The 25,351-nt window shown below is 45.1% G+C and overlaps 2 protein-coding genes across 3 annotated transcripts in view; one reads left to right on the top strand and one right to left on the bottom strand.

Annotated features, from left to right (window-relative positions):
- Positions 1-10,937, bottom strand: part of GMPR (guanosine monophosphate reductase) — a 43,915-nt gene extending 32,978 nt beyond the window's left edge. The window contains exons 1-4 of one of the 2 annotated variants that reach the window (XM_068931770.1): positions 10,503-10,937; positions 5,832-5,951; positions 5,062-5,145; positions 3,301-3,474 (exon numbers count right to left, since the gene is read on the bottom strand). In XM_068931770.1, coding sequence (XP_068787871.1) covers positions 3,301-3,474; positions 5,062-5,145; positions 5,832-5,951; positions 10,503-10,589 — 465 coding nt within the window. In that variant the 5' untranslated portion in view covers positions 10,590-10,937. The remainder of the gene's footprint in view (positions 1-3,300; positions 3,475-5,061; positions 5,146-5,831; positions 5,952-10,502) is intronic. The other variant, XM_068931772.1, reaches the window with a different exon arrangement.
- Positions 1-25,351, top strand: part of ATXN1 (ataxin 1) — a 287,878-nt gene that overhangs the window by 261,951 nt on the left and 576 nt on the right. The gene's annotated exons all lie outside the window — the stretch shown is intronic.

The raw sequence follows: 25,351 nt of genomic DNA, 5'->3' as shown, positions 1-25,351 counted from the left end.
TGGTTTTTGGTAGCTGTTATTTCCCTCTGTTCCTGCTTTGTGATCTGCTTGCCTCCTTCTCTGGCCCACATCTTCTGGGTGCCACACCATCTGCAAACGTGCTCCTCCCCCAGCCTCTTCCTCCCTGCCACAATCACTGCTCCCCTCTCTACGGCTTCTTCTGCTTAATGAACAGTAAGAGAACACTAGAAAAAGGAAAATTCAGGATAAATACTTGGCAAAGCTTGCCTGCACAGTATGTTAGCTTGTTAAATAGACTTCCAGTGAAATGGAAGAGCCTTAACCTTTGTAATTACAATAATAAATATGAACTAATTTTACTGGAACATAAATGGCACTGACCCTGCACCATGAATGCGCCAGCTGAAGTTTTGCTCTCGACTTCAGTGCGAGCAGGCGCAATCCCAACACTTCATGCTGTGGTACAGCAGAACACTCCACTGGACCGTTACTCTGACTCAGGAAAGCAGAGCCACATTTGTGGGACACTCAGGAGACCTGGCTTCTGCTTCTTCCTCCATCCTCACTATAATTAGTAATATAGAGTAAACCATGTTGTTCCTTTGTGCCTCCGTTTCCTCTTGAGTTCAGCGGAGAAACTGATCTTCTTTATAAATATGAGAGGCAGGAGTGAGAAAGTCTTATATCAGAGCCAGCCAGAAGAAAATAAGGTATTGTGATTATAAAAGGAAGTATTTAAAAAAGCAAAATCCTGCTCTTGAAAAGGCCTTTACACAAGACACATCCTCCATCGGCGCTGGCGTATTGGCCATGGAGAGTACTACGTTAATCACAGCTGCCTTCCACATCACCTTTCAGCCTCAGAGCTGAAGCCATTACATGGCCCCTCGGAACAAACATTCCCTGAGACCCGGGGTTGGGTTACTGTTTTATACTGCGCTGCAGCTGACTGTGGAATGAATGGTCATGCTGAGGAGAAAAGCAAATAGGGCAGCCTGCATGCTCCTGGAGATCACTTTCAGCTATGAGACAGCTCCTTTATTTTTATACTCGTATTTAACTGCTAGCTCTTTTGCCTGAAAACCACAACAGCAGAGAGCATACTGCAGGGGTAGCACAGAGACATGGAAGCAGCCACAGAATAGGTAGCAGCAGGACACGTCTTACTGAGTATCATAAAGAGAGCCTAGATGAGCTGCATTTTTGCCAGGAATAGCTCCAAAAGGCCATTCTGGCGCAGAATGTGAAACAAAGTCATTTGAGGGTGGGGGAGAGGTGTGTGTCTGCCTAGCTGAATCAGAGGCTTACAGGGACTGCATGGACACTGCAGTCTTAGGAACATAAGTGGTTTTTGAATACCCCGAATCTGCTAGCACGCCTTTAGGAATGGAAATATATCCCTGTGCAGGAGATGAAAAACACAACCATGGATGGAGAAGGGAGCTACAATCAGAGAAAGCAACTGAACAAGTCAGGGCTGCATATGTACTCAAGTAGGTGGTGCTGTCAGGACAACAAGACTTAAAGTAAGAACAACCTTAGTCACAGAAACAGAGAGAACGCAACAACTAAGAAGGCAGTTTAACAGATGTGGGAAGTGCGTGAGACTGGCTTAAGGATCTTGGGCTAATACCTGACTTTGATACGGACCTCCTGTGTCTCCTAGACAATTCCTCTAGACTAACTTCAAGGCTGGGTTCCCTCTTCAGTCAGCAAAGTCAGCAGTCTGTGCGGAGGTGGTTGGTGGGAAATAACACCATTTTCTCTCCACTCTTGAAAGTTTTTTGGTTTGGTTTGGTTTGGTTTGGTTTTTACTCTGTGGTTTAACTCTCTCCCTCCACCGACCCTGGAAGGCGGACACACTGAAGTAACCAGATCACCAGGGACATTGCTTCAAATCCAGAGCAGGCAGGCAGCTCCTTCCCTCACTGCAGTGAACGTGAAGCGGGCAGCTGAAAAGGCCCATACCTATCATTTTGTACTTCCAAAGGCTCTCCCCAAAGTCATGGAAAATTTGTGCATGCCAAAAAGGCTCCTACCTCTGCGGGGAGCTGTTGCAGTATTCCTATTATTCTGCAGGAGCCCAGAACACCACAGGCACTCCAGCCACTTCCATTTTACAATACCACCACCATTCAGCAGGCAAGAATGTTCAGTCACATTTTTTCCCCCACAGAATCCAACTGTTTATTTTCTCTGTGGCTTTAGCCCACACGGGAGGAAGGATTATAGGCTCCTCCAAGCTGCTTGAACATGCAGCTCCCTGTTGAACCAAGTCAGATCATGCATTTAAGACCGTTTTAATTCCACATTTATTTTAAGTGTGTGGAGTTTTGTGCCTGGCACGAAAAGAGTGGCAAGGTTTTGCCTAAGCGCATGACTTCTTGCTGCACTGGCCTGAAGAAAGGCCAGAGGCCTTGTTAAGAGTCTGCTACTTGTTCCAAAATTTCTGCTACTGTCTTGGAAACCAGTTCCGATCCTGTTTCCTCAAGGGCCCTGGGAAGCAAGCAGAAGCAGTAGGGCTCTGCTGCAAGGAGTCCCATGCTGATGCAAGCACCCTACTCTTAGTGCAGAAGGGCTGGATGAAGCATGGCATTAGTAGTCTCAGAAGGGATGGGACGATCATAGAAGGAGCATGAAAAGCCCCCATGCTGACTGTTCTGCTCCCTGATCTGATGACCCCGCTCACAATTGCACAACACCCCATGACAGGCAAGGGTTTAGTCTACCTTCAGGGTTCAGTCTTCATAGTGACCTAAGAGATGAGACCAAAAAAGCTATTAGCCTCATTTTGCCAGAAATGTTGGCATATTCCCCCAGCAAACCTCAGCTTGGAACCGCCAGAATAAACCTACACGCTTTATGATTAGAGCTCATAGCTGGTGTGGGAAGGAGGATGTGAGTAGGAGAAAAACTGGATCCACCCAGCCTGCCATGCCAATGTCCAACTGCTGTATCAGAGTACACACTCAATGTTCCCACAGAAATTATCAGCAGTGGAAGACTGACAACGCCAATATGTTATTAAACAGTCGTCATTTGGCCCTGAGTCAACATCCTGCTGAAATGAAAAGGGAGATGAATAGAGCTGCCCTCTATATTCTTAGAAGGACATCTGTCCACATAAATTTGTCCTGAAGACAGGAGGCTTGAGCCAGACCATTAGAGAACACTTTTTTTCTTTTTTCTTTTTTTTCTTTCTTTTTTTTTTTTTTAAATGAGGGCTCAGAACTGATGGAAATACGGCAGAGCTGCTGATGCCTGCTAACCAAACCCTGGGCCCTGTTCCTGGACAGAACTTGCATCCTCTTCTCCTTTCAACACACTCAACACACTTACCATAATGGTGTGATTTGGGAACAGGGCACGGACAGACTTCACAAACTCCACAAAGTGCTCTGAATAGCCATTTGCCACATCCAAGCAGATGAATCTGATAGGTGGAATGGCCTCTAGAATACTTTTTAGCTTGTCCAGATCAGCTTTTCCACTGCCTGAGCTTACAGCTACATGCTAGAAAGACAGAAGGAGAACAAATGGTGCATTGTTTGTAAAAAAAACTGGGATAAATACACACTCCATAAATCTGCTTCTGCATAGTCTCGGGGGGACTTCAAGGGAAACCTGTGCTGGAAACTAGTGAAAGTCATAGTATGTAACATAAATACCTTTCTGGGAATATCAATTTGCTACCTGTGTTCTGTTTAAAGGCTCTTAAATAAAGCAAAATTAGCGTTTTATGAGCTCTTCATTGACAAGTGGATTCTCATAGACAAATATAATCACCTGAGATGGGTGAAGGCTCAACAGCACTCAGATTAACAAAAAACATAGGAGCCTTAACTTGGTAGGTTTCCAGGAATGCAGAGTGGCAAAAACTGGGCACTGTCACATTGGCGTTTGGACCTTTCAGTTCACCGAACCCTCCCTTGATCTACCCTCAAAAACAAGCAGATTCCTTCCTCCTTTGTCTTCGTATGAGTTATTTCCAATAAAAAAAAATAGCTTCCACAGCTGACGCCCATAAAACCTCTGCAGAGATCCAAGGTCAAAGAGGAAGTCAGTATTTAATCACTAGGAGAGTCTAATGCAATGATTATGAACCACAAAATGAGCTATCTAAATGAGAGTGTTCAGATACTGTATGTTCCTGGGACCACAGTAACATATAAAAAGCCCTGATGAACCTAAAGGACAGGCTGGCTTTCAGACACTCCAGTAATCAATAATCTTTACATTATAATTCCAAAATGAAGCACAGGTGATGATACAATACAGCTGTGTGGCATTCTTTTTCAAACAGGAAAACTCTTCAAAACTGCATTGAACTTTATGGGGGAGGAGAGACAGCCAAGCATGCTCTCCCACTGAAACTCTCTCTCTTGGAATATGGGTCTGCCACAAGAATACAGAAGAAATTTGGGTGTGTAAAAAGTCTGAACCTAAACAGATGTTTAAATGTATTAAGTGGTGTCTCTTTGTAATAGTTCAGGCTAGGACCCCGTGAACGAGGGGTGTAGCACAGTTAGTGGCACAGCATGAGCTCTAGCGCAAGAAGGGAAATGGAGAACACATGTACGCTCTGACAACTTTAGCGCTCATCCCTGCCTCTCCTATTTTTGAGGCCCAGCGCCTGGGCCACTCCAGCCCACAGGAACTGGGACTGCTTGCATACCTGAGAGTCAAGTCCCCGCCTAGAACGAGGGCACGTGGGGCCAGCTTGTAGCTGAGTTGCATTTGTGTTTATGATCTTGGGCTCCTCCCTCACCAGCACTACCACAGCTTCCAACAGCAACAGGAGCACAACAGTTAGACCAACTCCTACATAACTCCCTTCTTGTTTGCTCATGATACTTCTCTCTTTCCATTTTAGGTGTACACAAACTTTGCTTTGTGCATCTTAATATATGCACTTTCACAATGGAGCTGCACAGCTTTCTTTTTAAACCCAGACAATCCACTTCCCTTGATGCATTTAAGAACAGCAGATATCTTAATTCCCCAAAGCCTCACTTGACAACAGTATTCACAAGAGACCCCAGTGTATGTGAATTCAGTACAAAGCAACAAACCATAGTAATTTACAGTATGAAAATGTACCTCAAGGCATTCTGGGTGACTGGCAGCAAACAGTTTCCATTCTTCCAGAGAATAATGCTTGTGAATTGCAGTGAACATTGCATGCTAGCAAAAATAAGAAAACTGATATTAATGTCCAAGTCAGTCATCTTTCCCTCAGCTGCAGAATTAACAGGATCAGAAACTCTCATTTTACGTATAGGCTCATCTTGCTTGAAAGAATTAGAAACAGTGCATAAGAGTAACAACCAAACAACTCCAAATGGCTTTTCAAAGATGGCTTAGGACAGTTAGCAGATCTTTCAGGATTAGGCTTCTGATAAGTTTAACCAAGTTACGGTCCAATATTTTGCATATGCCTATGCGCTGCAGGAGATTAAGGTAAGGCTTGATGAGGCCAGAGGCTAATTAATTAATGACTCCTGACTGCTGCAACCTTATCCAGTAACTGACAGATTCAAATCCCTTGTCCGTTAATAAAATTTCTCTGGCACCGAACACAAAACACACCTCAAAAACTGCCTGCTCTAGAAGCCTCCACCCGAAGCTGAGATACTACCAAGGTAGAAATGTCTCATTAAACATCTCCACTGAAACTATTTTACTCCTGAAGCCCTGTCTTGGGGTTCATGTCTTGCTTTAAAAGCACCACTGTTTTGCAGTGAAAGCACACTTTCTCATTCTGGATGGTCTAACTCATCCTCCAATAAGCTTAGCTAAAAACAAACAGGGGCCATTTGCTGTCACCCAATAACTTCCCAACTGTTGCAGAAGTGAGACTCAAGACTTACTTTAGCCATAACCACAGCCATTTCAAATGTTCCCACAGTGTCCATGTTCGCCACTATAATGGGAATTCCTGTGTATGTCTGCTTGGAGTTGCGGAAAGTAAAGGTGCGCATGAGGTCAACCTGTAAGGAACATGCACATGTACTTTTAAGTAATTGATTGCAAGCTAACAGGAGTTTTGTCACCGACTTCAGCGATGGCAAGTTTGGACACTGCTTCTTCATTTTGCTCACAGTTCCCTTTCTTCCTTCTTCCATCCCACTACTGCCTCACTTAATTTCATTATTTATTTTGTTACAACTGCTGCCTTCCAAATAAGAACAAAAATATAAAATAGCTTTCTGCATTAAAGGGAGCTCTTGCCAAGGAAAGAGAGAATCAAAACAGAAAAACAAGTAAGGGTTTGGAAGAGACAGATAGGGAAAGGAAAGAAAGGACAAAGAGAACTGTGGATGATTTTACACAGAAGTGACCTCAGGTGTTTGGCTGGCTGGCTGGCTGAGAAACCTGAGGTGAAGTCCTAATTTCACAGAGGTCAGAGATGGAACTCCTTTTGACTCTAGGTCATACAGAGCTTTGTCTCAACCTTTAATGTACATGACAATACAGTAATTCACAATCAAGCTCTGACTTTTGGCTGTGGGTTTCTATGACAGTGCAATTACAACCTCCTTGCCAGCACTTTTGCCATACCATACAATCATATCCTGCCTTAATAATCCGTTAGGCAGCTGGCTTCTAAATTCATTCCTTACAATTGCATTAGCCTTCACCTTCAGCGTTATTTCTTCTTAAGCATCCTCAAATGATCATGGCAACACCAACACCATTTTGACCCTCATGCTTGCAAAGAGTAATATCAAATTTGTACCAGTTTTGGTACCAGTTCCCACAGGTCCACTTAGCATCCTCCCAGAAGGGGGGAAAAGAAACCTAAGAAATGCACAACATTAAGATATTATGTTAGTTTCTGAAGTAACACATGAAGGCTCTTTAACAATTTTCACTATTCCTCACTGCAGCCTTACCCAGGAACACTCAGAGCTGATGACATGATATGCTTATGGCAATTTTAGCCGCAGCTAATAATAGAAAATACGAGAATGCATGAGGAAGGCGTTTAATGTATTTTAGTCACTTCTAATGCAATTTATTAACTGGAGCCAAGGAAGAAACAGAGAATCATGTGACCATTTCTACACAGACAGTAGTACCAGAACCACTGCCTTACACTAATATAGAGAAAAAGGTCCCTTTCACATGAACTTGAAAGAGAAGAAGAAAAGAAGGATGAGCTTGTTTAAGAAAAGACAGCAACAAGATGAGAAGCTACACATGAAACACAAGGCCTTTATTCTTTCAGTGATCCTCACTTCCACTTACTGGAACTTCTCATATACGACTTCCCGTAGCCAGCCAGATAGGTGGATCTCACACAATTATCCTTACAACTGATAATACTATAACGGCAGGCGTTTTGTGGGGGATAACTGCAGGCTTCCACTAATAAGGCTTCTGGTGTCTAAGAACAGGCGAAATGCCACGCTGGGCTGGAGATGTTCATCCATTGCCCTAGTTCTCTGAACAGCCAGTATCAGATGTTTGGAAAGGGAACGTAAGAACAATGCAAGTTTTGAAGACTCTCTTACCCCAGTTTACCTTCCCAGGTCCCAAGAACCTGATGTTTAAAGATCCAAGACCGAAGTATTCTCCAATCCATTGTGCTAAATAGCCACTCGTGGACATAAAGAATTTGCCCCGTACCTTTTTAAATCCATTTAATACTTTTAGCCTCCTCAATCTCTTACAGCAATAAATTCCAAAGCTCAAATTACACGTTGCCTAAAAAAGTATAACCTTTGCCTGATAATTACAGTCAGTGCTTCCTATTTCTTCTCGTGAGAGACAATGAACAGCCATTTCCCAGTTTCATCTTTTTCATTCTAACCCTCACTTTCTAACATATCCTCCACAGTCGCTTCTTTTCCATATTCGATAGTCCTAATTTGTTTAGTTTTGTCCTCATGTGAAAGCTAGTCAATACGGCTGATTATCCTTGCTGCCATTCTCTGAATCTCTTCTGACCTATTATGCTATTCTTGTGAGGGGATAATCAGAACTGTGTACTAAGGATAACGCCATCCAGTTTTGCTTAATATCTTCTGTAACACTTCTGATCGTCCCTTCGACACTTTTTTTTGAATGCTGCTGAGCTGATGCTTCAGAGATGCACAACTCCAAAATCTCATTCCGAGTGCTAACAGCTAATTCATAGCTTGTTGTTCTACACATGTAGAGACTTCGGACTCTAGGATCGTTCAGCATTATTCAACAATGGCAAAAGTTTCCTCAGGAAAAAAAAAAATCACTAAATGTGTTTTATAACTCCTACCAAGATCTTTAATAAGTGAAAGTACTAGAACATTGGCTGCTCTGCAGCATACTGATTATCTAACCTAAAGCTCCCTGGGCTTATTTACTAGTTTAAGTTAGTGGCTAGATTTCCAAAAGGACACTTGGCAGACAAAATGGACAACCTACAGAGGTAAGTCCAGCAAAGGCAAGAATAGCAGCTTACACAAGCATCAAGACTCCACACATTGGCAGTGCTGTACCCCTACAGTCTCCCACTCCAATCAATGCTTTAACCATTTTTGACACTTGAATTCACATGTCCAATTTTCTGGTATCTTTTCAAAAAGAGAAAGTAACCATGAGAAATGAAGACAGTGCCAAGAATCAAACTCAAGTATCAACACAGCAGACCTAGAAGAAGAGCTGCACACAGCCCAAACTGCCTCTCCAAGAAGCTGACTTAATTCCAGCTACTGCACAAAAAGCTATCTTCATGCAAAACGAGACTTTCACACCAAAGAAGCAGTCACTTGCTGATATAAACTTCAAAGCAGCAGCTTGCTGGGTAACAGGCACTGTAGTAAGCTGCCTCTGTTCCTTTGCCAGAATCATTTATTTATATTCTTGTTTTGAAGCAGACTGGGGTTGTCCATTTCAGATCTGGTTCTCACAGACACTGTTTATTCCTGTTGCTACAGCCTCTGTGATGGTGTCCAATTTCTTAACCTTCATCAGTTTTCACTGACCCCCTTCATGTCATGCACTTTCTCTCATGTGAAAAGCTTTTAACAGTTCATCATAGCCACCCATGACAACCTTGCCATATCAGCTCGTGTTCCTCCTATCATTTTCCCTTCCCAGCAGCCCTTCTTTCCACAGCCTGCACACAGCTAAATATACAAAACACTGCACTTAAAAAAGAGGCCGTGTGTCACTCGGTGGAGCATGGCTCCACCTGTTTGTCAGGCCAGCACACTGAATTTTAAAGAGACCCCTACATGGTCCCTAAGTAAATGTCTGGAAAGTGTCTACAGGCTTTATGAGACACTAACTGACCACGATGCCCAGCTATTCAGCCCAGACACTGTTCTTTGTAAATAGAAGGGGACTAACCTGAGATTACCATTCCACCAAGGCGGCCTCCTTTGTTAATAGCATAAAGGTTCTGCTTTAATTGACTGCTGGCCTCAAAACCCCTGGCCGCATGCCCCTAATACACATGGACACCTGTTCCCTTTCCAGTCCTGTCTTTCTACCATGTCTGATTCGTCCCAGTGTCTCTCTCTCACAACTCCACTTCCCCCAGAGAAAAGCTTAATCCTTCTTCCATCCCCCAACACAATGTAATTCCTTCGTTAACCAAAGCAAATCCTCCTCTAACCTTGGGGTTAGGTGAGGTAAACGGGAAAGGCATCGTCAATCCTGAGGCAGCCATCTCCTTTGTAGAGGCAGCCCCCAGAAGATTTTGCGGGGCCTTTCCCAGTCCCAGGTCAGAAATAATTACAGGAATATCCTGGCTAACAGTGGCCCACAGGCAGAGGGAAGGCGAGACCCGTGCGGCCTGGGCTGGGGGGGGGGGGGGGCGCGGGGCGCGGCTGAGCTCTGCCTGTGCAGACCGCATCGCCAGGGGACAAGGCAGGCCGCGGGGGGCTAACGCAACTGAGGGAGAAACACGCCGTCCCAGGTCCCCAACCGAGCACGATCGCAGCAAGCTGAGCCATGGCAGGTGTTCCCGAGCATCTTCGCTGTCTTGTTTTTTTTTTTTTTTTTTAAGAGCATTTCAGTTCATCTGTAACAGCGCTGCCCACCACCCAGGTGGCCTGCACCCCCAGCAGCTAACTGGAGACCCCTTTCCCCTGCGGAGGGGACGTGTCACGCTGCCCACTGATCGCTTTCGGGCCGGCAGCCCCCCACGGGAGGCGGAGGTCACCTTCGGCTCCTAGCCCGAGCGCCGCAGAAACCCGCAGAGGCACCTGCTAGGAACAACCCCCTTCCCCACCCCCCCCCCGCCTTTCCCTTTTTGGCTGCGGAGCGGGGGAGGGCACCGCCCGCCGCCGCCGGGACCGGGGCCCGGCTCGCCCCGGGGAAAGGGGGGGGGGGGGCGCCGCGGGCTCCTCACCCCGGCCCCGGCCTCCCTCCTCCCCCGCTGCCTGCAGGACGTTTTGACCGAGTGGGGCGGGGAGGGGGGACATCGCTAGGTTAGATTGGGAAGTAGAAGGGAATGGAGGGAGGGAGGGAGAGGAGGAGAGAAAGGGGGAGGTTAAGGAAGTTACGCGCTAAGAGCGAAGAAAAAGCATGCTTGTTCCGAAAGCCCCCACCTCTGATCTGCTTTTGAGGCTGCTTCTTTTGGGTCTGAGCAGGACATCTTTAAAGTCCAGTTTGAGGTCTGCGTCTACCCGGGGCATCTTGCTGGGGTAGCGGGGCGCGGGGGGTCGCGGGCGGTGCTGGCCCCCCCGCCCCGCTGCGCTGCGCTGCGCTGCCTCCGCCGCGCCGGGCGCCGCCTGCAAAGCCGCGGCGGCCAAAGCCCGCCGGCCGCGCACGGAGCGTATTTATAGGGCGCGGGGATAGCGGCGCCCCATCGCTTTATTAGGAGCGGGCTGTTTTTAGCAGAGCAGCCGGCCGCCTTCCTGCCCGCTTCTCCCGCCGTCGCCACCCGCCTCTCTCCACCTGCCGGGGGAGCAGGGGGCGCGGAGGCAGCCCGCGGCACAGCCGCTGGCCCTGTGCGGGGCGCGGGGCGCGGGGCGCGGGGCGCGGGGCGCGGGGCGCGTTGCGGGCAGCGCCGCCCCACAGCGGCCTTAAGGGCAAAGGAAGGGCAGAGGAAATGGCGCCTCTTCCCGCCGCCCGCCGGGTGCCCAGCGCCCCGCGGCGCCGCCCTGCCGACATCTTGCCCGCCCCTCCCCGCCCCCCACAGCGGCGACCGTTGTAACGGGCGCGCTGCGCGCCGCCCGGCCCTGAGGCGACACCGCCGGGGGGAGGGGAAGGAGGGGGCTGGCGGCGCTGCCCCCCCCCCCCCCCCCGGTGCACCGCAAAACTTTGTGTCTCCGACCTTATAAAGGACTGGCTTTTGGTCTGCCTGGGTTTGGGCAAAATTAAGTCTTTCCCGGGCTGTCCCTCAAGCGCTCCACTCTGAGCCCAAAGTCGGCCCTAGTGCCTCTTAGTCATCTTTTGACCAAACGCAGTGTGGCCTATCTCCGGGGTCACTGAGCTGCTTCTGAATCTGACTGCTGAGCAAAGGGCAGGGGCTGATGTCTGTTCTGCGTTAGAAACACGAGGAACGGGCAACTGGTTGGTGCTGGGAGAACAATCACACCATCAGCCACCTGGAGCTTCCTCTGCACAGTAATTTCCTGTTTTAATGCCTATAGAGAAGCAATAGGGAGCTTTTTCATCCTCCATAGCGTTGAGAAGCCTGATTTGTGGCTTCGTATGATCCTTTTTCAATGGTTAGCCGCAGTTAAACATGAAGTTGCAAAAACTGCACAGCAGAATTACATACGCTGAGTCCATTATGCTTCCACTGACACAGGGATCAATATAAAGATACAAGACACCATACGACATGACTAGCACAGTATCTTTGAACCTTAAAGTCTAATTATGTCAGTGAGAAGTTAGGTTTGGACTTATGTGGAAGACAGATGAGCGAAGCATTGCCAGCGGCTGGAAATTGTAGCACAGAAAGATCATCACTGGCTTCTCTTCCTCAACAAAAAACCAGACAGGTGGCAGAATGAGGTACTGCTTTTTTCCTTATCTACAAGTTGCACACATCTAGTCAACACCCTGCCTCCAGCAAAGCTCTTTTGCACCTTTTGGCCTGAGTATCCCAAATAATTCAGTATGACCGAGCATGAGGCCCAGGTTTGAAGGAGTGGGCAGACATTTGAATGCTTGTATTTTCGAATGTCCAGGTTGAGAAGCCTTGAATTTGATTTTCCAGAGCCGCTGAGACTTCAGAGGAACGTCACATTCAGTTAGAGCTGTGGGCACTGTGGCTGTTTCTGACAGAAATATTCAGGCAAGGCAGAACCCTTTATAGGGGTTCTGACAGAAACCCTTTGGATCCTTTCCAACCTTTGGAAACCTTTTGGTCCTTCCCAAGATATAGCCACCAGAAGTGACATGATCCGTAATCACATTAGTAGCATAGGCAGAAATACATATCATCTCCTTATGCGTTTTTGCTATTTCTCTTTATATATGCAGTGCTCCTATACTAACTAACTCTGCTGTGGAAGGAAAAGCTGTTCTGCCAGGCTGTGCGCCGTTCTGGTGTTCATACTGTAACTGCAAATGAGCTACACTGATTTTAGAGATTAGCATATTGTAAACTATTCCAGTTAACTTTCCTTCAGAGCTGTTCTTTTCCCCACTTGGTTGTTTTATACTTAAAAGCAGATGGAACAATGCATCCAGATGAGAATATATCAGCCACTGTGGCTGAAAAGACCACTGCCATTTTACCTTGGTGGGTCTTCTGAAAGTTTCCTAAACTTGGTGTTTTAGAGAAGACGTAGAAGTGAATCATAATAATGCAAATAGTTAATACCATGTTTCAAGCAAAAATATTTTTCTGACTTCAACCTGTGACTATCTAAGAGTTACTGTTGTCCTTGTGATTTTCATCCTGTTAATGTAGTTGCAAACACTACTGTATTTTGTAGTAGAAATAAGTTCACAAATGGGACCTGGTGACAAAGGACATGGAGAAGGCTGAGGTACTCAACGCCTCCTTCACTTTGATCTTCCCTGGTAAGATTTGCCTTCAGGAATCCCAGACCTCTGAGACCCATGGGAAAGTCTAGGACAGTGAAGACTTATCCTCAGTAGAGTAGGATCAAGTTGGGGAATATTTGAGCAAATCGGACAGGCACAACTCCATGGGATCTGATGGGATGCACGCATGAATGCTGAGGGAGCTGACGGATGTCATGGTGAGACTACTCTTGATTATTTTTTGAAAGGTCTTGATGATCGGGGGGAGGTTCTTGAGGCCTGGAAGAAGCTATCTCACTGCAATCTTCAAGAAGGGCAAGGAGGATCCTGGAAACTATGGGCTGTTCAGCCTCACTTCAATCCCTGGGAAGGCGGTGGAGCAAATAATCCTGGAAACTGTTTCCAAACATATTAAGAACAAGAAGGTGATTGGAAGTAATCAGCCTGAATTTACAAAGGGAAAGACATGCATGACCAACCTGATAGTCTTTTATGATGAAATCACTAGCTCGGTGGATGAGGGGATAGCAGTGGATGCTGTTTCTCTTAACTTAGGAAGTCTTTCAACACGGTCTCCTGTAATTCCTTCATAGACAAACTGATGGAGTACAGACTGGACAGATGGACAATGAAGTGCACTGAAAACTGGCTGAACTGCTGGGCTCAAAAGGTTGTGAACAGTGGCACAAAGTCCAGAGGGAGGCCAGTCACTGGTGGTGCACCTCAGGGGTCAATACTGGAGGAGTACTGCTTAACATGTATATTAATGACCTCAATGATGAGACAGAGCAATTTGCAAACAATACAAAACAGGGAGGAGTGGCTGATAAACAGATGGTTGTGCTGCCATTCACAGGCACCTTGACAGACTGGACAAAGGGGCAGAACAGAACCTCATGAAGCTCAACAAAGGGAAATGCAAAGTCCTGCACCTGGGGAGGAATAACCCCTTGCACAGGCTAGGGGGGGACCAGCTGGAAAGCAGCTTGTAGTAGAGGCCAAGAGGGCCCAGGTGGACAAGTTGACCATCAGCCAGCAATGTTCCCTTGCAGCAAAGAAGGCAAACAGCATCCAGGGCTGTGTTAGGAAGGGCATTGCCAACAGGTTGAGAGAGATGATCCTTTCCCTATACTCAGTACTGGTGGGACCACACCTGAAGTGCTGGGCTCCCCAGTACAAGAAAGGCATGGACTTACTGGAGCAAAGTCCAGCAAAGGGCCAAGAAGATGAACTATCTGACATAAGAGCAGAGGCTCAGGGTGCTAGGACTGTTCAGCCTGGAGAAGAGAAGGCTCGGGGGGGGGGGGGGGGGGGCGGATCTTATCCATGTGTGTAACCACCTGCTGAGAAGGTGTAAAGAAGATGCAGCCAGACCCTTCTCAGTGATACCTAGTGACAGGACAAGGGGCACAAATTGGAATGTGGGAAATTCCATTTAAACATCTGTACTGTAAGCGTAGTCAAACAGTGGAGCAGGTTGCCCAGAGCAGTTGTAGAGTTTCCATCCTTGGAGATATTTAAAATCCAAGTGAATGAGGTCCTGTGTAACCTGCTCTAGTTGGCCTTACTTTGAGCAAGGGTGTTGGACTTCAGAATTCCCTTCCAACCATGACAATTCTGTGATTTCGGGTGCAACTGTGAACTCCTGTGGTAGCTCAGGATTGTGGATCTACGTTTTGACCTGGCCCATTTTGCCTAGGTGCAATATTCTGATCCAAGTGATTCTACCTCTGGCTGTTCTTCATTTGCCTAGGCAACTTTGGATACCCTTTTCATTTAGATCCATACGGTTTTTAAGCTTACAAGCTTTCAAGTTGTTTGTATCAATAATATGCTTTGGCAGGTGGATCTGCAGGTTAATTATATGTGGCATTAAAAACACCCTTTTTTATCTGTGATCAACTTTCTTCTAATTTAAATAAGAACAACTTATTCACCAGCTCCTTGGAACTGGAAAAGGCGTTCAGTGATACTCCTAAAGCGTGAGCTCTGCTGATGGCTTAATAAGGATGTTGTTATTTATGAACAGAAACCCATAGCTTGGTGGTCACAACAGAAGCACGGCTGACACAACCAAAGCCCATCCTGACTCTGCAATTCCTAGTAGAATCCTATAGTCTTATATAGTTCTGTACAGGTAACTTCTAATAGAATTACTGTTATGTATTTAAGGAGTGTGGTGAGCAGTACTGAAAGCACTGCTCAGCTGGCAAGTGCTACCACAAACTGTGTGTGTCACAACTTCCCAGCAGTATCTCCTATCTGGAAAAAAACACATGCTGGGGGACTTGTGAGATGAAGTTTTTTTGCTGTTAAAAGAGAAGCAATACATTTGGGAAAAAGAACCTTGTTTTTCTTATAAGACGTTTAAGTCACTTTTCTTCTTCTGTTTGAATCTGGGCTTTGTCTACACTGAAGAGCATTTGCCAATAGATGGATCAAGACAGCTAACTTAGCCAGCCCCACAAATGCAAGCAGAAGATTTCTTTTTTTTTGTGGAGATAAGGGGAGTTCTCTGAGCTATCACTGATATTACAGCATCTACACTGGGGCTTTTGCTGGCCTTGATAGTCACCAGAAAAGGGAGGAAAGGGACTGATACCCCTGACCGACATATCTGTGCCAAGCAGATCTCAGCCGCATGCATGAAGATCACTCCCTGTAAAGTGAAGAGACTCATGTGCCCTAGGTATTTTCATTAAATTCAAAGGTCTTAAGGTGGACTGCTAATCATGAGCTGAGTCCAAGGTCCAAACTGAATTCAGCAGGACAACCGCTTGTTCAAGGCAAAATGTGCTTATGAGTAAGGTGACAGTATCTGACCTCATTTGATTTTAGCAGGTTTAGAACACTAATTATGAATAATCATAGTGATTAATACTTAATGAGACACTGACCATCCTTGGCTTATGAAACACATGTGGACTGTCTATCCTGATAAATAAAACGGACCAAGCCCATTCTCTGGCCCTGCAAAGTATGGGGCACAGTGTAGCTCACACATGGCATCTAGTTAGATTGCACGTGTGAGCTTGAAGGGGTTTCATTTGTACTGCATATTGAAAACATTCTGGTGTCATTCCCTGAACTGTACTTGGACTTCAGCTGGCAGAGTGCTAGTTGGCCTGGTTGTACAAGGGAAGGTGACAACAATTAAATATTATGGAAAGCTGCATGGCAGAGCTTTTGGCTGCGCATCGGTCCAGCTTTGTTTACTATAGGGCTTTACCATTATGGAAATGGTAAAAAAGGTCTGTAGATTTTATATAAATGGGGCAAAATGTATTGTGCACCATCCACTGTAAATTATATAAATTATATCCAAGTCCCACATACTGTAGAAGAAAGTGAGATTCTTTCTAAGGAAATTTTAAACTATCTCACAGAATGGAACAGAGACTCTGTCACTGCTACAGAACTCTGTATATATTACTTTGTCTTTACAGAGCATAATTCCTTGTAGGATCTCAAAGAGCTTTAAAATTTCTGGTAATTAATTGTTTTCTGTAATGGTCGTAAGCATCATTATATAGCTCTGTTACATAAGAGAAAGGCACAGAAAGACAAATTCAAAGATGAAGCAAAATCATATCCGAGTTGCATATCAGAACTCTGATTACAGTCTCGTATTGGCTTTATAGCAGTAAAACTTTACTGACTTATTGGAGTTGTCCCTACTTAATACCAGGAGAAATAGACTGTGAAATAAATTCCTCAGAGACTAGTGAGAGAGTACTGTAGCCTACATTGATTTGGCATTTATAGCATTTTGACTTTAGACAAGAAATATGGTAGACTCACTTCCACTGGCATCATTAGAGAGTGTTACCATCAAAGCATGGTGACATTTGGCCATGATTTGCAAGGCCGCATGGCCAAAGTCATACAAAGAGTCATTATTAGAGTTGATACTGAAACCAAAAAGGAGTTCTCAAATCTCACCTCGAGGTACGTTGATCCTGGCAGGGCTCCGTGTCATGCTGTCTGTTTGAACGCCTCTGCTTGCTTGCAGTGTTGTCTCTGTTCTGTATACACATTGCCTGCAGGCCCATAAAGTCACTTCTTCATCATCCTTTTCCTATCCCCACCCAACGTGGTTGTCCACACAACCACAAAACTCAGTAGGGAAGGGGCTCTCTGACAATGGACCCTATCTATCCTTACTTCTTACATCTCTGAAAAAGGTGCTTGGTGTGGCATTCATGGCTCCTTGGTCTCCTTTTGGGAGGGCTGGGCATTTCTAGGGCCTCGCTTACATTTTTCGCTTCAGAATCCTCCTTTCACACTGGAGCCTCATGTGTGCCCTTGTCTTTGCATCTGTTGCGTTTGTCCTCTAAGCTTACTAGTTAGCCAGGCTACTTGGCCTCCCCCTCTCAGATTAAGAGGATGAGGTCCTTGTATATTGTATCTTGGTAAAGCTGGTTTACGAGGATTTTCCAAAAGAGGCTAGACCGTGTTCTCTTTGAGTGGCCAAACAGCAGCATAAGTTAGGTATGTCTCAGTAAATAAGAACTTACTTTTTCAAATAAATATAGGAAAGTAATAATGCACAGTTGCAGAGATGAATTACTTATTGTCTTAAATGCAAAATGGTTTGGGCTGAAGAGAGCTCAGTGTTGCCTGCTTACCAGCTGATGACTTCTTGGTCCACAAGTCACCTACTGTTGTGATGCCGCACAAGAATTTCACTACATGATAAGCCATACCCCACTGGGTCTGGCCATGACCCCTAATACTCCCATTCAGTCCATCACAGTTGGATGCAAGCTTGCACCTGAACCTAGTACATCCTCTTCAGCCTGAAACTTCCCAAGGACCCACTGTAAATTCAACACGCTCATGTAAGGAGAAAATAATACTAGGCTCACAAGGAGCACTTAGAGAACTAGAGAGCATCTTTGTCTCAAAAATGGTTGGTTTTACAGTATGCACTAGAGAAGGCACAGAAATGCCAGAACAGCACAAATAGAACATTGCTATTTGCCTCAATATTGTTTTTTAATTTTTAATGTACTTGTATCAACACACTGCTTCCTAGAAAGAAAAAAGATAGTTCTTCACTTATGCTGAACACCATTGATTTGGTCAGTCTGTAGGGAGGAAGAGAAACTAAAATTTTGAAAGTCCATTTCCTGCTTATGGAGAAGGGTCAGCACATTGTCTCTTTTAACCCTGATAATTGTTTTCTTTGGTTTCGTGCCCAAAGCCTGTTTGAATAAGCACACTGCCATTGCTAAATGAAAAAAATGAAAGGCACATCATTAACAAAAATGCACTCCCTAATCAAGTAGCGTTTTTTTTTTTTTCCTGGGCTTTGTTTTACATTTTGTTACTGAGTGGAAATCCTGCTACAAATTTTGAACTGGAAAAAAGTGTCTGAACTATGGCCATCTAGTAATGCCTGGCTTTTGATCCCAATTTAATCTTCATTTAAAGCAAAAGATTAATAACTTCATTGCCCGACTGCTCCATCTACAGGCAAAAACCCCACACTGCTGATATTCTTACAAAATGTTGAATCTGTATCAAACACTTTCCTTCGTCATCGCAATTAATAATAAAAGTAGAATCTTACAGTTTTAATCTAGATATGTATGAGTTTTTATGCCTTTTGTATTTATCATTATATTTCCCACAACTTTAAATACCTTGTACACTTGGCCTGGGAGTTTTGCTTCTGCAGAACATGTGTTAATTTGCCTCTTATCCTGGGAAAATCAAAAATAAGATTGGCTTGGATCTTCATCACTTTTTAAAAATTTAATTGGATGTAGATAAAAGATGCTGCGTTTATCAGCTGTCACATGCTTTTTTTTTATTAACATACCTACACAGAGATTATGACTAACATCAAGTCAGTTGTTACCGCTGTGCCTTTCTTACCCATAACTCCTCATTGCTTAAAGTTAACGATATTCTTGAAGTGACCTAGAAAATGCTGCCACTCTCTTTCTTACAGCAGATAAAACTTCACTAAACATTCTCATATGTCGTTATGATAAAATGGGAAGAGAAAATTTGATGCCTGAGCGTGTAAATTACGCATAGCTTTTTCAAGGATGTTTAAAAAGTGAAATTTATTAGCATGTAAGGCCATAATAGATGTGTATCGGTAGCTGCTGGCGTATATCTAACGTGCTGTTTGGGTGTCCACAATATTTCAGTCATCAAATAGGACACGTATGATGTGCAGTTGGTGGATCAAATCTCAGGAATTGCCCATCTCCTTTTTCGGAGGAGAGGAGATCTTCTAGTTGTTCTCTCCTTCATGTGAAGACATGTGTTTAAAAAAATATATATCCAGGGTAAACTAAAATGAAATACAATCCTTAAAAGTGGTGGATAGATAGATGCATTCTGTCAAGAAAATTCAAATGAATTTCAATGATTTTGTTCTGCGAAGAAAACTAAGGGCTACATTCAAGATCACATCTTTTTTGGGGTTTTAGCCTCCTTTATTATATCTTTATCAGGAAGCTCTTTGAAGCAAGAACGTTATTTGTCCTGGTGCGTATGCAGCACGCAGAGTTATTAAGGCACCGATCCTCTTTGCGTTAGTGTCATGAAGACTTTTGGCATCCTTCTGACACGAGTACAGGTATATGAGCCAAATACTAGTTTCTTCTACGCCTGTCTTCAACAGTACAGTAAGTTTGTGCCTTTTACATAAGCAATGTGTTGATATTTGTTCTTAAAATGAGGATATTGGTTAATTCTATGCCTCTGTCTCCCAGGCTAAGGACCAACAACAGTTTCAAAATAGGGTTATTAATTTCTGTGTTAATACCTTGAGCATCCACCTGCAAAGTGGAGGCTGTCACCACATCTTATCAATAGACAGTAACAGAAAATACTGCATATTGTCAGTCTGTTATTCCACATCCTTACCTAGTAAACTGTCCGTTATTTTACATAGTGATTCTTTGCCCACCTATGTCTCCCTTTGTCCCCCTTTGTCCCAAACTGCTGTGTAGCAGTGCTGTTTTATGCCATTAAAACAGTTGCCATGTTTCATTCCTGTGTCGGCCATATTTCAGCAAAGGCAGAAGTCACTTCCGTATACAGTTTGTGAAATGCTTTGGGATCCTTCAGGATGAAAGGTGTGCTGTAAGTATAAGATACATGGTGCTAGTAGGTTTTGCTTTCATCTTGAGCTCCCCTGACTAAATAGTCAAACATCTCTGTAATAGCGTGAACGTTTGCTTCAGGCATAGTCATAATCACTGTTCTGTTGGCTGTCCTTACAAAAGAATGGCTATTCTCCAGGCACACAATTGACTCTCCTTTTACCAAATGCCTCTCTATTCTTATCGTCCTCAGTAACTTCTCTTACAATTTCCCTTACGATTCCTTGCTTCAGTCTAATCCTCTGGATCTCATTTAGGTCCCATTTCCCATTTGCCATGTCAGTTCACCTGCAGTATATTGTAAAGTCTGTGCTGATCCTATATCCTGAGTGAAAAGGACCAGCAAAAGGATTTTTCTTTGGGCTTCTGAGTCCTGTGTCTCTCTTTCTTCCCTCCACTGTGTTAAGATGGCAAAGGCTCTTCCTCTTCCGGCAGAACCCAGTGAAGAAAGCAATAATCACCTTCTCCAGGCTACCTAAGCAGCAGCTCATTCTCAGATAGAATGAGGCAAAACACAATTGCTTTTCTGAGCCCTATTGCCCAGCTCTGTGGGAAAGAGAATAATTAGCCTCGTTAAGCTACCAGGCCAGCAGCCCCTTGTCTTCCCTGCAGTCCCCTTGCTTGACCCCACTCGATTAGAGCTGCAGCCGGTCCCACAGTAAATACAGCTGGGCAGCCAAGACGTCCCAAACTGTGGCCACAACACCGCTCCCTGCTCTTTTTCATGTGCCGCTCTGGCACCCACCCAAGGCCACACAATCGTCCCTTCGAGAGCTCAAATACTAAATGCGGAACGTGGGGGCTGCTTGCTCGCAATCCCCCTTTTCATTCCTCGTTATTTTGGCTCAATTATTTTTCCTCCCCTGTTTCTAAAGCCTCTTGCATTCATCCGCTGGCTACCTCTCCTTTCACCCCAACGCACTGCTGCCAGGTTGTAATATATCAGCCACAAGAACAAGCCCTTGTCAAGAAAATCGATGAGCTGCAGTGTCCCTTTGGGGGCAGGCAAATAGGGCTTGTGGAAGTTGTTAAATGAGGTATATGGGGCTACACTGTCATGTAGGGGAAAGGATAGGCAGAAATAAATGGCTGAAAATCCTTGATTCCCTGATCAGTGAAGTTGAACCACTCTTGAATCACTGTGTCTGGTGCCTAATTTGGCAAAAAGACATCTTTCTTTACTCCTGATTATTTTGCTAAGCTTACATTTGGGCTGTTGTATAGCAGACACTGGGTCTGGCTTCCCTCGCTTACATAAGTGTAAATCAGGACTAAGTCTTAGAAGGCTGTGATTGTGTTGTCATGTAAAACTCATGTGTATGATCAAAACAAGTCCTCATTTTTCTTTTCACCTCCCACAGCTCAGAGCTCAAAAATGCAGAACCTCTCTGATATTTAAAAACCATCTGATATTCAATCAGAACAGAAATGTGGCGTGTGAAGAACATGGGCATATATCTGAGCTGAGCTTTGGAAAACATTAATAATGAATTACACTAATAAAGAGCAGCTGTATTCTTACATCAGAAGTCACGGGGACAAATAATTAATTTGCCTTCATTAATTTTCCAATTCTTTGCTGGCAAAAAGTCCAGAAATGCTTAGAGTACAGACCTAATTGCCGTGAAAGGAGCATGTGAGTAGAGATTATCAATTACTGGGTCATCAAACATTATTATAAAAGCTGATTTCTGTTTCTACTATGTTAAGCCCCACATGTCTTCCCACCGCCCCTTTCTTTAGTTGGCTAGTTACAGAAAGTCTGGGGAAAATAATGTGATGAAATGTTGGTGATAATGTTCTTATTTAATAAGGAGAAGCCTGAATCTGTTTCTGTTTCTCAACTGCGCAGGGCTACACATGCCTATGAGGCAGAAAGGGAGAAAAGGGTACAGTGTTAATTCTCTCCTGAATGACAGTAATATGGGGGCCACAGCTTCTTTATCCCCCTGCTTAGTTTACTCCTGCACCTTAGGTTATGAAAAAAGTCATGTCTAGGTTGAAATGTGATGGCTTCAAGTGTGGTTCAAAAAAAAAGGAAAATCAAACTAATTGATCAGACTAACATGGGGCTTGAGCTGGCTGGTAGAGAAGAAGGGTAATGAAGGGATGGGTCGTGTACCAACTGTTTCCAAAGGGAAGATGCAGATTTCACTTGGCATGCTGGAGAGTAGCACTGTGCCTCTGCTGCCTTGGAAGGTGCAGGGCAAAGTGGCATGGCACACTCGAAGCTCAACTGCCCCTGACTCCCTCTGGACCTTCCCGTGCCACAGCAGGCCTGCCGACTCTTCTGCCCAGCACCCACCAATGCGGCAATATGGCCGCAAAATGTGATGGGATCTGTTGTGGTGGGCTTGGCTGGTGGAACAAGACATCCAAGGCTTTGCGTAGCTTGTCCGTGCTACAAATGAGGGTCCTTCCCTTATTACCCTTCAATGCTGGAAAGTAATGTGGGCTTACATTTGCATTTAAGAGAACAGTAGGAACAGAGACAGACACGTGCAGAACACACGCAAATACTGTACGTCACAAATACTTTTGTTCCAGCAATCCTGCTTACTAAGGAAATTATTAGGTACTGGCAAGTATTCAAAAGACGGAGTAGGACTCAGGTTCCTGGGAAATATGAGCTAAACCTCAGCTGGCATAATTCTTCTGAAGGATGCGTATTTGTAATTGATCGAGTGACTCTGAATGAGTCAAATTTGATCTCAGTGGCAGGCAGATTAGAAATCTTGGCCTTGTTTTCTGTGATGCATCTTGACAAGTATATATAGCTGGCACTTAAAAATTCCTGTTGCATTGCTGAAACACTTCCAGGCATCACTTAATCAGGTAAAGGATATCTTAGCTCATTCCTTGTTCTCGTTCAGGTTTGCCCGTTATAGCTTGACTACTGTTTCATCTCCTCTTGCAAACTTCTCTTCAATTCTTTCAAATTTCTGCAGCTAGACTGAGTGATCAGAACCAACATCGCTGCAACATGAAGTGCATATGCTCTCCCTGTGCTCCGTGCTGGGAACACCAGTGAGCACTGTGAGCCCCTCCAGCCTGGCTGGATATAGATCTAGTGTTTTGTCTAGCATGGTTTGGGAGGGTTGGAGAGGCATAGCTGCATGCCGCTCCTTCATTACATGGCACAGATTATGCATCACATACCAGGTAATGCTAGTAGGACTGCCTGCTATTTTTCTAGTTCCCCTAGAAAAATCTGTGTTCATGGGATGATTTGGGGAAGCTATTTATGTATAGTTTATATAGTGGAGTTTTATATTGGAGGCCTCTGATGCATAACCACTGTTGCACTGGACTCCATTTTGGATGCCTGCTGCGCTGTTATCTTCCCTGTGGGACTTGAATCTCAGGCCCTGGAGACACCAGCCTGTCCTGACAGGGGAGCTACCTGACATACTCTCTTAGAGGCAACAAGCTGACTCCTACCCCAGAACAGATTATCAGAAAATCCTTGTTGAGCTTGAAAATCATCCAGTAAAAGTTCTTATACTTAATAGAGAAGGGGCTATTTCATTTTGGTCATCCAGTTTTACAGGCTGCAGAGAGCAGATACAATAGCTGACTGCACGGATTCTGGCTAGAAAGGCTGGTGGAGATCTGGGATGTTGCTTGTTTTCTGACTCACTCGTCTTCTTCTGTGCTCTGCCCCTTAAGGAAGCAGCAGGAGCACTGAAAACCCTGCACGAGACCTCTTCATGTGAGAGAGAGTGTGTGCCACATTTGTGAGTGGTGCGCTACATGTAGCGTGTGTTCCTGAAGAGGGGACTTTCAGAAGTGGGAACTTGAGGGAGACATCGCTGCTTCTAGTGCCTGAGCTGTTGTATGGGACTTCAAAGAGGAGGCTCAGACATAAGCAGGCATATGGACTACTTAAGATGCAAGATCAGGAAAAGATCCTTAAACTTTGTCCAGCCAAATGGACCTAAAAGCATTTGGGATTGGGCATCTGTTCCTCTCACAGCAATTTAGTAAGCACCCAGCAGGGAAAGCTCACTGGGATCTGTGACATTTGAGAGTCTCTTACATAATGTAGAGGCGTCAAATAGGCAACTATTTGACAGCAACCACCTCCACTTTCACAACAGCACAGCTTGTAACAAGTCTGTGAAGACAGGGGTTTTAGCAGCTTGGTGTTGCTGCTGGTAACACAGAGTTTGTCAGCTTTATTGGTAAATGGCAGGCTGACATGCAGTGTGCCCGCAACAGTCCTGTCCTTACTTGTCCACCTTTCTGTGGCAGCCTATTTCACAGGCTGGATTTCACATTTGGCTACGGGACTGCTCAAAACTGGCTTAAGTAGCCCCCACCTTTTTTCTTCCTCCCCTTGTTCCTTCCTCTGCACTTCCCCACACCCCTATAACTGCAGAAGTCCAGTTGATTGTGTCTCTGCACGACAACTGGATTGGAGATGCTGCTCGAGTAGAAAGATAATCCAGCAAAAGAAGTTTTATGTGGACCAGGTCCATCCCCTAACCCTTTTTACGTGCAGCAACATGAACAGCTGGGTCAGAGCTTCAGGGGGAAAGGCACAGGCAGGGGAACAAGTGGAAGCATAAATGTCTTTAAGAAATGCACGGGGAAGCACCTCTGCAAACTGTGGGTGGGTGTGGGGGATTGCAAAAGGGTTCAAAAGTGATTGGAAATATTAGACAAGGCAGGATTGGGTGGTAGCGGGTCAATGGGTAGGAAGTGACTAGTGACTGCCAGAGGACTGTTGACTGTTTTTTCCTTAGCCAAGGAATTGCAAGTTGCTCTTAATCCTTAGCAGAAGCTCACACTCCTCTGAGATAAGGGAGCTTTTAGCATCACCTCTGCTGCCAGGAGAAACTGAGCTGCTGCCATTCTGGGGGATGCATAAGACAGAAAAGGGGAGAGCCACTTTCAAACCATTTGAGAAACTCCTTTCTGTGTGCCGGCAGCTCCACGCTCCTCCTTCCAGTGCCTCATACTGGAAAGCAAAAGGTGCAAGCCCTTGCAGCAAAGCTCCCTCCAGCTCAGGCTCCCTGCCCACTGCAACCAGCCCGCAGCCCCCCTGCTCATGGGCTCAGGGGTAGTGTGGCATGGAGCCATCTCGTGAGCCGTTGGAACCAGGCATCTGACACATCGTCCAGATTCTGAGGAACTGCTGCTTTTTCTCCAGTTAAGATAATCAGTCAGCAACACTGTAGGAAGCAATTTATCTCCCATATCTCTGAACCATTTCATTTTGCCCTGTAGATGCTGTGATTTGATTGAATTTGTGTGACAGAGTATCCTGCAGAGGGCAGCTTTACTCTTGCATTGTAGGCCTCTGCCTCTTACTTTGTGTA

This window comes from Struthio camelus, chromosome 2, assembly GCF_040807025.1.
Source record: "Struthio camelus isolate bStrCam1 chromosome 2, bStrCam1.hap1, whole genome shotgun sequence".
In the NCBI taxonomy this organism is placed as follows: domain Eukaryota; kingdom Metazoa; phylum Chordata; class Aves; order Struthioniformes; family Struthionidae; genus Struthio; species Struthio camelus.
The sequence above is the reverse complement of the archived record's forward strand: the minus strand, read 5'-3'. Positions and strand labels throughout refer to the sequence as shown.